Consider the following 12045-nt stretch of genomic DNA (forward strand, 5'->3'; position numbering starts at 1 on the left):
GCAGGGGAGCGGGGTTTTGCTCTGTGTCTGTACAGCGCCTGGCACGCTGTCTCATGGGCGGTGCACCTACGTGTTACCCCCATACACCGAATACACAATACTCAGGGGTTAGGAAATACACTGGGGCCGGGCTCCGTGTCTCCCCTTTGGCACTTTATTCGGAAGCAGGAAGAATGACAGCCTGCGGGGGATCCAGCCTCCTGCAGGACGGGGTGAGCCGGACACTGCTTAGCGCGGAAATCTTAGCCCCGGACAATGAACCCATTGAGCCAGCGAAACCCGGCTCTCCCCGTTAGATAAGCCAGTGAAAGTGACTAGCCAGGAACTGAGGGATAATTTGCCAGCTGTTGCTACACTCCTGTAGGTGAGTGAGAGACAGAAGGAGCCGGAGCTGTTCAGTTTCTCTCGAAGGCGGCAGAGAGATGCCTTGGTCCGGGTCTATCAGCACCTGTCTGGGGAGGGGATTTTGGGGAGCAGAGGCTGGTTAACCCACCCCACAAAGGCAAAGTGAGCTCCGATGGCTGGGGGATGAAGCCAGACAAATCCAGACTGGACATAAGGGGCAGGTTCTTCCCAAGGAGAGGACTTGACCCTCGCAACAACTACCCCAGGGAGGGGGCAGTTTCTCCAAACCTTTGAGTCCTTCCATGGCGATCGGGTGTCTCACTAAAAGCCCCACTCTAGCTCGACCCCCAGATCTGGGCTTGAAATCTGCAAAGGGGGCAGAGTTAAGGGCACACATGCAAAGGGGCGGAGTTAATGGCGCTCTAGCTTGACCCTCCCCGCCCCCTCCAGATCTGGGCTGGGTGCAGGGACCCCGGGAGAGGTTCTCTGGCCCAAGCTAGGCACAAGGGCAAACTGGTCGTGCAGAAGAGTCCCTTGAGATGTACGGATTGATTCACCAAACCCTCTAGCCCTGCAAACTGCTACAGTTTGATTGAAGGCTATTTACTTTGTAGATTTCAACACGTGATGTTGCCGGTTTGTGTTTTAAGAGAGATGAGGTGGGGGAGGTAAAATCTTTTCCTGGCCCCCCGTGTGGGGAGGCACTCGGTGAGTCGCAGCTGGATGCTAGTGCTTAATAACAGCGTATTCGCAGGTGTGGTCGGCGGCAGGCTCCGCTCTCCGAGTGGGATGCTGCAGCTGGATGGCCGAGTAGTGGACCTCATCCGGGTCACTCTAGGGCAAAGAATAATAATGAAAACGCCCGGCTCTGACGGGGAGCTTTACGTCAGCAGAGCTCAAAGCACGGCTGGGGAAACTGAGGCACCAGAGGAAGTGACTTAGCCAAGGCCACCCACCAGGCAGGTGGAAGAGCCAGGAAGAGAACCCAGGCGTCCTGTGCCTCAGGCCAGCGCTCTATCCACTAGGCAACGCTGTCTCCTAAAAAAACAACTCCTCCCCCCCACAATTTTAGCCTTGATGATCATTACGTCGGGCCTTCTGGAGACCCCTTATATCGACACAAAACACATCAGCTAAGGGCGTAACCTCCGTAATGGGAGATACACATGGAGGATAACAGCCCTACCACTGCTGCTGGGTAATGGAGCAACTCCCTTAGCTCCACCTTGGACACAACAGCTCTGCTCCTCCTGCCATCGAACGGAGCAACTCCACCAGCTCACGGCAATGCTGCTACTCAGTCACCAGCAGTTGGATCAGAGCTGGCGCCCCCTACAGGGGAAAGGCCCCAGGCCCCATTCTCTGTCCCAGCCGGTGGGCGAGATATTGCTGCACACGCCAGCTGCCCAGGGCTTGTCCCGCTGCCCCTGGCCACACAGAGGCCCCCCTGCAGGGCGCTCGCCTCTTCATGTTACCCCCTGGCCCCATCACTCAGCCTCCCGCCCACCGCTCTGCCCTCCAGCTGCTGGGCGATGCCCCCTGCCCTGACCCGCAGCTGTACTCACCCTGACCCAGAGCGCCCAGCCCAGCCTGGCCTCGCTGCCGCTGGGAGCTGATCTCACAGGGGGCAGAGCCGGACAGAGCCCAGGAGTCCTGGCTCCCAGGCCCCTGCCCCCGCTCTAACCACTGGACCCCACTGCCCTCTCAGAGCCAGGGATAGAACCCAGGAGTCCACGCTCCCAGCCCTCTGCCCCCACTCTAACCACTGGACCCCACTTCCCTCCCAGAGCCAGGGATAGAACCCAGGAGTCCTGGCTCCCAGCCCCCTGCCCCCGCTCTAACCACTGGACCCCACTGCCCTCCCAGAACCAGGGATAGAACCCAGGAGTCCTGGCTCCCAGCCCCCTGCCACCGCTCTAACCACTAGACCCCACTGCCCTCCCAGAGCCAGGGATAGAACCCAGGAGTCCTGGGCCCCGTATACAGAGTCTCTCACCTGCAGTACTCTGCCCATGTTCATGGGCTGGCTGTAGATGTGGGATTCCCCGGTGCCATCCGGAGAGCCCGGGAACACCTCGGTGCGCGCGCTGCCACGGAAGGAGAGAACGTTACGGGGGCTGGGGATGGCGCGAGGGCATTTGGGTCGCTAGCATTGGGTCGGCTGCAGCGCCGTGGCTGGGGATTGGACAGGCTGCGTCGGTCAACAGCGTACAACCCCTGTGGGTCAGTGGCTGGGGGCGGACCCCTGGGCTAAAGCACCCCAGACCAGACATGAGTCATGGATTTGGGGAATGGGAAATGGGGCCTTTCCCCTCTAGGGGACACTGGCTCTAATCCAGCCCCGGAGCAGGGGACTGGCTTGCTTGGGGGATAAGGGAGGGTGCGACAGAAAATGTTTGGGGACCCCTGTCTAGGGAGTGCTGGCACCGATCCAGACCCTGCCCCAAACAGGGCACATCCCTCCAGCAGGGGGCGCCAGGGACACACACACACACACACACACACACACACACACCCCACCTCCCCCCGCCAGCAGGAGGCGTATCAAGCTCACCCTTGGCACATTCTCCAAACATGTGGGCACCGCCCCACACCCAGCCCCTACACAGTAGCTCACAGCCACGCCCGGCTGTTACCTGGGGGCCCCGGGTGGGGCCAGGCGGGCTGGCTTCCCCATGCCATAATGCTGGGTGTTCTCATAGATGCGTTCAGACATCGGGGTCTCCTGCAAGGCAGGGAGAAGTGAGGCCGCGAGCCACTGCTCTGGGACTGCTCGGTGATGTCTAACAAGAAAGGAAAATGCACATAGACCCCCCCGCCCCGATAAACTACCCAAGGGATTGGAAAGACCTTCTGTCCTGCTCGGGGGAGGGGAGTTTTATTATCCTGTTTTATGGAGGGGTAAACTGAGGGACAGAGCTCATCTAAAGTCATGCAGTGAGTCAGCAGCAAAGCTGGCGATAGAACCCAGGAGTCCTGGCTCCCAGCCCCATAGATGCACTTACCGGATCGCTGCTTAGTCCCTGGCGTTTGCTCCGCCTCTTCCTACAAATAAAGGAGACCAACAGCTCAGAGGCAAAATGACATCTGCTTCGGTTCAGGAGAGGAAGGAACAGGACAAAGGCTCCCACCAAATAAAACCTCCTGCCTGGGCTTGACCCCTGCTCTCCTGACCACCAGCCCAGCCGTGTAAGCAGGAGGCCACCCAGCCCTTCCCAGGCCCCTGCGGGTGTCAGGTATCTGTGTGGGACCCAACCACCACCATTCAATCATCTCCCCCCGACTGGGTTTCCGTGCATCCGAACTGGCTCTGCAATTCTCACTACCGGATTGCGGGGTTCTCTGGCAAAGGCCAGGCGGGAGGAGCTGGGGATGGCCAGACGACCCGAGACGCGGATATCACCGGTTTGCAAAGCAAGCGCAAATACCTCCAAGCTATGACGCCGACCAGCCCCACCAGCAGCAGAAGGACAAGAGCAACTGCAGGTCCCAGGATGTACACGGGAGCCCAAACACGGGGGGTGGCTGGAAAGGAGAAAGGAGGGTTATTGGATCAACCCTGCAGCAGATTTTTGAACCCCATATGCTGAGGGACGGCAGCCGGGTAACAAGCCCACAGTGAGGCTGCATGGGGCTGGATCGTTACACGTGGTGTCTTTGGAGTGAGCAGACCTGATGCTCAGACGTGAAGCCCTCCCCTCCCAGCACCCCCAGCCTCCTCTATAGGCTGTGCTGCCCAGCTGGATGACATTTTCCATGATGCACCACTATCTCCCCTCTTGGTGATGGGAAGCGTGCCTCATAGGAATCCACAGCCAGGGTGCATCATGGGAGATGTAGTTTCAGAGCTGTGCATCCTCATTCTCCACTCTAGGCCAAGGTGTCTGTCTGGACTACATCTCTCATGATGCCCCACCAGCTCCTCCCTTGGTGAGGGAAGGGCGTGCATCATAGGAATGCTACCCAAGGTGCATCATGGGAGATACAGTCCAGCTAGAGATCCTGGCGTAAGGAAGAGAATGGAAGCACAAGGCACTCAAACTACAACTCCCATCAGGCCATTTTCAATTGAAATATTTCGGTTTTTGACATTTCTATGAAAAGTGGAGCTTTCCCACTTGGGAAAAAAAAAACATTTCCTGGCCATCTCTACTAGAAACTTTGTTTTTTTAAAATGAAAACCAAGATCTCACAAAATCCCATCATTCCATGTGTGTCATAGGAGTCCTTCGGTGTGGTGCATCATGGGACTTGCAGTTCCTGTTCCTCACATTCTCAGTCTCCTCTGTCGGCCGGGCTGTCCAGCTGAACTACATCTCCTACGATGCACCACCTGCCCCCTCTTGGTGCTGGGTGGGGAGCTTCATTGGAATCCCTGGCTATGGTGCATCATGGGAGATGTAATCCAGCCCCTGCCTGTTTGATTAAAGGGCTGGAGGAATCACAGCCAGCCTCCCCAAGACCTCGGGAAAAGGCAGCGATGGGCCTAGGGAAGGATGATCCATAAAATCTAAGGCCAGAAGTGACACAGTCCTCAGGACTCCCCTGAATTCATTCCCATTTGAACGAGAGCAAATACTTTATCAAAACATCCCAGCTTGATTTAAACATTCCCCGGGACGGAGAATCCACCATGTCCTGAGATCGTTCTTTCAATGGCAAATTCTCCTCCCTGTTCAACATTTGCACCTTATTGCCAGTCTGAATTTGTCTAGCTTCAGCTTCCAGCTCCTGGATCCCTGTCTACTCGGCCACTGGGCCCATTATCAATGTTCTCTTCTCTGTGTAGGATCTTCCAGACGCGGCTCATGTCACCCCTTCCCCTTCCCTTGGTTCAGCTAAACAGACGGAGCTCCTGGAGTCTCTCACCCTGGGGCAGGTTTTCCAACCCCTGACTCCTTCTCATGGATCTTCTCTGACCCCTCCCCAGCTGATAAGCACCTCCTGGGAGTGCAGGCCCCAGAACTGGGCACAGGACCCCAGACGTGGTTGCACCAGGGCGAGATCCAGAGGTAAAATCCCCTCTCTGCTCGATTCCAGATTGCCCTGTTCATACACCCCGGGATGGCGCTAGCCCTGCTGGCGACCACGGCACTGGGAGCTCCTGGTGAGGAGCAGCACTGGGAGCTCCTGCGATCGCCACAATGACCCTCCCCAGCTGGGTCTACGGCACAACCCTAGCCCCACCCCCAACCCGGAGGTCTCTTTTCTCACGTCCCCGGCACTTACACAGGACGGTGATGTTGATTGCGGGGGACGGGGACTGGCCGATCCCATTGTTGGCCTGGCAGCGATACTCCCCAGCCTGCTCCGCCGTGATGCTCTTCAACACCATTTCCTGCCGGGATCCTTTCAGCTGCCGGCCGCCCCGGTACCAGGTGTAGGAGTTGGGGGCGGGGAGGCTGCTGGTGTAATTGCACGTTAGTGTCACCGATTCCCCTTCCTGCGGGCTGGTGCCCGGCACTGCCGTAACGCGGACACCTGTGGGGGCATCTGGGGGGCGAGACGGAGACACGGGGTGTGAACGGAGAGAGACAGAGTGGGGGGACCTGGCCCAGAGGGGGGAAGGGATCCAGGGCAGGGGGTGAGGGGCAGGGCCTGGCCCACGTGGCTCCAGGGGGCGAGAACAGGCAGGGCGGCCTGGGGATAAGGGGGAGGAGTCCCCCAGAAGGGTCTGGGGGCACAAGGCAGTTGCGGGCGAGAGGGTCTGGCCCAGAGCAAGCTGGGGGCCTGGAGCAGGTGAGGGGTGGGAGGGGGCCTGGCCCATATGGGGCTAGAGGTCTGGGGCAGCTTGGGGGCGGGCAGAGACTGTCCCAGAGGGGTCCGGGGACACAAGGCAGATGGAGGGGCAGGGCCTGGCACAGAGGCAGCTGGACACCTGGGAAGGTGGGAGGGGACAGGGCCTAGCTCAGTGTGGAATGGGGCCCCGGGACAGGTGGGGGGATGGGCAGTGGCCCAAAGGGGGTTGGGGCCCCGGGGCAGGTGGGGGGGACACAAACTGAATTTGTCTCTGCTGGGCCCAGCCACGGGAGCGATGCAGAGGAGCAGGGGGCCCAGCCCAGAGCCAGCAGCACTGGGTTGAGCAAACCCGGTTATTAGGAGGCGGGGGCGGAATATGAGGCTAGGGCTCATAGAATCATAGAATATCAGGGTTGGAAGGGACCTCTGGAGGTCATCTAGTCCAACCCCCTGCCCAGAGCAGGACCAATCCCAACTAAATCATCCCAGCCAGGACTTTGTCAAGTCTGACCTTAAAAACTTCTAAGGAAGGGGATTCCACCACCTCCCTAGGTAACGCATTCCAGTGTTTCACCACCCTCCTAGTGAAAAAGTTTTTCCTAATATCCAACCTAAATCTCCCCCACTGCAACTTGAGACCATTACTTCTTGTCCTGTCATCTGCTACCACTGAGAATAGTCTAGATCCATCCTCTTTCGATCCACCTTTCAGGTACTTAAAAGCAGCTATCAAATCCCCCCTCATTCTTCTTTTCCATAGACTAAACAATCCCAGTTCCCTCAGCCTCTCCTCATATCTCCTGTGTTGCAGTCCCCTACTCATTTTTGTTTCCCTTCGCTGGACTCTCTCCAATTTCTCCACATCCTTCTTGTAGTGTGGGGCCCAAAACTAGACACAGTACTCCAGATGAGGCCTCACCAATGTCGAATAGAGGGGAACGATCACGTCCCTCGATCTGCTGGCAATGCCCCTACTTATACACCCCAAAATGCCATTGGCCTTCTTGGCAACAAGGGCACACTGTTGACTCATATCCAGCTTCTCGTCCACTGTAACCCCTAGGTCCTTCTCTGCAGAACTGCTGCCGAGCCATTCGGTCCCTTGTCTGTAGCACTGCATGGGATTCTTCCGTCCTAAGTGCAGGACTCTGCACTTGTCCTTGTTGAACCTCATCAGATTTCTTTTGGCCCAATGCGCTGGGAGGGGTGAAGCAGGCAGGAGGAGGTGGAAGGGGGCGAAGCGGGGGGGACGAGGCAGGGGCACGTGGGGCTGCTCCAGGAGGCCCTGTGGGGAGTATCGGGGGCTGCGAGGGAGGAGGCTCTCGCCAGCCCTCGCTGCTTACGCTGAACTTCGACCGATTCCCTCGCAGAGAGGCTCAGATACCCCCAGCCGGGAGCGGACACCCAGACCCCGCACGCGTAGCTCCCTCCGTCGGAGACAGCTGCCTTGTCAACACGTAAATCCTGCCCGGTTCCTGGCAGCCACACGTCCCCGCGGCACCAGACGTACCCAGTGATGGGCCGCAGGGCAGCAGCCTGGCAGCGCAGGGTAAAACCGTCGCCTTCCCTTAGTGCTGCCTTCCCTGCCGGCCACGAAACCTCGACCCTGGGCACGTTGGGGGCGACTGAGGGGAGAGTCGGGTGAGAGTTCGTCAGCTGGACCCCAGGACTGAACGAAGGGGCAGGTCCCTCCGTGTTCAGTCCCTCAGGGGGAGAATATTTGCTAGAGCCAGATGACTGTTTTTGAGGGAATAGAACCCAGGAGTCCTGATTCCCATGCCCCGTGCTCTCACCCACAGACCCACTCCCCTCCCAGAGCTGGGGAAAGAACCCAGGAGTCCTGGCCCTGAGTCTCCCCCACTTTAACCCACTAGAACAGCCCCCTCCCAGAACTGGAGATAGAAGCCAAGAATCCTGACTCCCTGCTCCCGCACTCTAGCCACTAGTCCCCAATCCCCTCCCTGTGTCAGGGATGGAACCCAGGTGTCCTGACTCCCGCAGCCCCTGCTCTAACCATGCCATGTGTAGAAGCAGAGCTCACCTGTCCCCAGGGGCTGGGATTGGTCAGAGTCACACTCATCCCTGTATCCATCCACCTGGCATCTCAGCGCCGCGCCGGGGTGCAGCTGGGATGGGGATATTTGCAGCTCGGACGCTCCAGACCTGCCCGAGGTTTGCCCTGGGCTACGCCGTACGCCATCTCGGTCGTACCACGAGGGGTGATGGGGGCACTTGGCCCCCACGGAGCACGTGAGGGAGGGTCCCGGTTGCATTCGGCGCCCCAGGGAGGGCTGGCACAGATCGTCTGTGAGGAGAGGAGGAGGCAGGAGCCATTGAACCCTGCTGGGGCCCTGGGCCTGGCAGCGCTCCCAGGGGCCGCGGCCTGGCTGCAGAGCGGGGAGCAGCTCCCAGGGTGTGGGCATGGCCCAGCCTGGGAGCTCAGCTGGCCCCAGCAATGAGGGCTCGTGGCCAGGAGGGAGAGCAGCAAAAGTTCACCTGAGATACGGGGAGCGCTGGGTCTGCCCGGAGGGGCGCAGCCGCCAGCGGGGGCACCACATGTCGGGCCTCAGACTGGAGCCCTAAGCGGGATTGTTTTTAATTTTGTCCCGTTCCTGTTATTCAAGTGCCCTGCTTTGGTTTTTGCATTTTCCTCCCCCTTCCAGCCACAAAAACCTTAAATCCCGCAAATCCCACAAGAGAGACAGATCCCCCCAGGCTGCTAAAACCAACCAACCGACCAACAGAAACCGGTGGGAGACGATCTGATCTGTACCAACGGGATTCAGAGACAATTTTTACCACTGAAAGAAGAAAACAAATCTTGCTTGAACCAGGTACAAACACACTTCAACTCCTGTTATCACAGAACGGGTCTGACCTGACCTGGGCGGCTGCATTTCCCCAGATTTGGAGCGAGGGAGATAAACACGGAGAGGAAAGAGAAGCTGAAACAAAATATTTAGCTATTTCCCCCGTAGGCCACTCTTGGTACATTTATGAGATTTCGTGTTTTCCCGCCAATTAACGCAGCCTGGTTTTTTGCCCACCCCCAACAAAGCTCATTTTACCCGCTCCCGCTGTTCGGGGGGGTCCTGCAGGGTCCCAGTCCCACTATAGTCTCCACCTGAGAGCCCCTCACGCCTGCTGCGTGACGCTGGCTGCAAGGTCAGTCCCAGCAACTCTTCAGCACAGGCCAAGGGTTAGACAGAGGGACGGGAACGTGGGTCTGGCAACACAGCCTAGGAGTCTGACCCACAAGTTCCCCCCGCTCTAGCCACTCCCCCGCTTCCCCTGGAGCTGGGAGAGAACCTGGAGTCCTGACTCCCAGCTCTAACCACTTGGATTTCACAGCAAGGCTGAAATCGTGGGGGGGGGTGTTACCAGAGACCGTGAGTTGCTGTTCTGATTTACTCCACCATCCGTTACTCGTGCCATGGCCCACTACTTCAAACCGGAAGCGGTAGGTGCCCTGATCCCTGGGGCGCAGCCCCGACACCCGCAGGGAGCAGTTGTTCTGCAGGTCCCCCAGATAGCGGGCGCGCCCCTTGAAGTCCGTGTGGACACCAGCCTCGTCCCGGTGATAGATGGTTTGATCCTTGTCCCGTTTCCAGATCACGGCACTGACGTTCCACCCCGCGGGGTAGGTGAAGGAGCAAGGGATGGTCACGCAGGAGCCGGCCCCTCCAGCCAGGGGCCCTGGTGAAAATGTCACACCCCACTCCTGGGCGTAGGCACCTGCCGGGGACAGGAATCGGGGATCAGACCGGCGCCCGGCCCCAGCGAGTTGGGGAACCCGCCCGCAGGCTGGGCTCCCGCACGGATCCCGCCGGGAGAACCCAGCATCAGCTCAGCCCCCCAAACCAGGGGCTTTAAAACACAATCGGGGACGATGGGTTGTGGTTCTGTCTGAGCCCAGCCAGCGCTCCCCTGCGAATTGGGGAAGGGGAATTTGGAGATGCCCCCCCCGCCCACATCAGCCCATCCCCAGCATCTTAGCACCCCAGCCGCTGAATCACTCCTGTCCCCCCGAGTTCTCCCATCAGTCCAGGCTGACCCCCTCCCCGCATCTGCCCAGCCCCACTTCTGTCTAGTCCGACCTTAGTTCACCCCGCTCGCTTCAGTTCCCCTAAACCCCGGCTCAGTTCACCTCCCCATCCCCTCTCAATTCAGCCCCATATATTGCCCCCCAGTGCACCCCTCATCCCCTCTCAGTTCAACCCCCACTCATAGTAGGGTGTCTGACCCTTGGGCCAGAGGCCCTGACTGCAGGAGGAGGCCCACAGGTGAGGGGTCAGGTTAGGGTTGCCAACTTTCGTTGGCGAAATTCCTGCAGGTTTCATCACATGACAATCTTTAATTAAAGATTAATCTTTAATTCCTTGACACTCCAGGGAAATCCTGGAGGGTTGGCAACTTTAGGTCAGGCACTTCCCATGCACAAGGAGCTGCGGGTGTATGCGGCAGGGGCAGCCAGGCCGGAGCTGGGCGGACGGGCAGGGCAGGGAGCAGAGCTCTCCAGGCCGGCCCAGGAGACACCCTGACTCGCTGCGGCAGCCAGAAACCCAGAGGCAGGACATGGCGCAGGGAAAACGGCAGCCCGGGGGACGAGAGCGGCTGAGGCCCTGGCTGCTCAGCCCTGCGTGGCCGGGGCTAGACCAGGCTGACTCTGCCATGAGAGCCAGGCGTGTTCTCCACTGGGGTGAAACCAGCAGCGAGGACCCGGCCGCTCGGGGTCAGGTTCAAGGCCAGACGCCCCCTAGGCTTGAACTGGAGCCGCTGGTGCGAGTGGCTGGGATTTCCCTGCGATGGAACCTGGTTCCGAGCACCCTCCCGGCAGTGTAGACGCACTCCCAGGACTGGGGAAACAGTCCCCACCGGTCGCCTGGACAGTAGCGCGGCTCATCTGTGTGAATTACTCACCGGTCAGGAGGCAAAAGGCAGGGACCAGTACCAAGGCCATCTCCGTCCAGGGCAGAGCGCTCAGCCGGCCGGGGGATCGGCTGCGTGACCGGGTATTTTACACCTAAGGCCCTTCATAAAATAATTTCCTAACCAGAAGGGAGTAAAGCTTGGAGATTGGCCTGACGGGGCAAGGACTGGTTGCATTTCTATCCCAGTGTGTTTTGCGGGCCGTGTGTGCGGGGCTTACAGCCTCAGTGTTGAAATGTAGCCACCTCTCGGGAGGGACATGCGGCTGTTTGGCAGCTCACAGCAACGCAGAGGGCATTTTTAGGGCAGGATAGGAGGACGGTTCCTAAGTGGAGCCGACATGTGCAGGGAGAGTCAGGGAGGTGGAATGGAACAAAGCACTTTGGGGTGTGGCAGGGACCCCAGGGGGACATTCTGACCCCTTGGGATAGAGCCATGTTGGGGAGGGGTAGCACAGGCACAAAGGGGCAGGGTCGGGGTTCAGTTTCTCAGCTGGATACAGCAAAGCCCCAGAAGCAGAGATCAGCCCTGACTGCGAGGGGAGAGCCCCCGCTACAGAGCCCCCATCCTTGCAGCACCGCCCCACCTAGCGCCACCCTGGGGCATTGGGGCCAGCCCTGACTGCGAGGGGAGAGCGCCCCTGACTCAGCCCCCCGGCCCATCCTGCAGCTCTGCACCGCCTAGAGCTTCCTCTGCTGCTTCTTCTCCGATAACTGGATTGTTTATTGGGAACTCGTCTCTGTGTGTATCTGTGACCAATGTTACCCAGCCGCTCCGAGAACGTTCGCTCTGGGTCATGGTGCAACAGGCCAGCAAGGGTGTGAGGGCCCAGGTGTGGCTGAAAATAAATTTCCCTTTGCAGATCTGGGAGTAGAATCCAGGAGTCCTGGCTCCCAACTGCCCCTCCTTTAACCCACTAGCCCCCACTCTGCTCCCAGAGCTGAGATAGAACCTGGGAGTCCTGGCTCCCAGCCCCCAATTCTACCCCAAACACCATGCTCCCTCTCTGAACAGTTGATCAGTCTAGCGTGG

At 59.1% G+C, this 12045-nt stretch overlaps 1 protein-coding gene across 1 annotated transcript; it reads right to left on the reverse strand.

The window, feature by feature from the left end:
- Nucleotides 1-805: 805 nt before the first annotated feature.
- Nucleotides 806-8357, reverse strand: LOC141977526 (B-cell receptor CD22-like). Its single transcript, XM_074939045.1, has 8 exons — nt 8126-8357; nt 7428-7709; nt 5575-5838; nt 3774-3870; nt 3351-3390; nt 2982-3070; nt 2342-2432; nt 806-1179 (listed from the first exon to the last, which is right to left on the reverse strand). Exons 1-8 carry the CDS (start codon nt 8355-8357, stop codon nt 1072-1074), a joined length of 1203 nt encoding a protein of 400 aa, XP_074795146.1. The 3' UTR covers nt 806-1071.
- Nucleotides 8358-12045: the final 3688 nt, after the last annotated feature.

The sequence above is a fragment of the Natator depressus genome, chromosome 24, assembly GCF_965152275.1.
Source record: "Natator depressus isolate rNatDep1 chromosome 24, rNatDep2.hap1, whole genome shotgun sequence".
Lineage (NCBI taxonomy): Eukaryota > Metazoa > Chordata > Testudines > Cheloniidae > Natator > Natator depressus.

Bases quoted from the DNA above. Each gene is read 5' to 3' on its own strand.
- LOC141977526 (XM_074939045.1), bottom strand. From the start codon at position 8,357: ATGCAACCGGGACCCTCCCTCACGTGCTCCGTGGGGGCCAAGTGCCCC. The intron at 7,710-8,125 runs GTGAGCTCTGCT...CTCTCCCCTCAG, and splicing joins ATCCCAGCCCCTGGGGACAG to TCGCCCCCAACGTGCCCAGG. The intron at 3,071-3,350 runs GTAAGTGCATCT...CCTGCCTTGCAG, and splicing joins AGGGACTAAGCAGCGATCCG to GAGACCCCGATGTCTGAACG.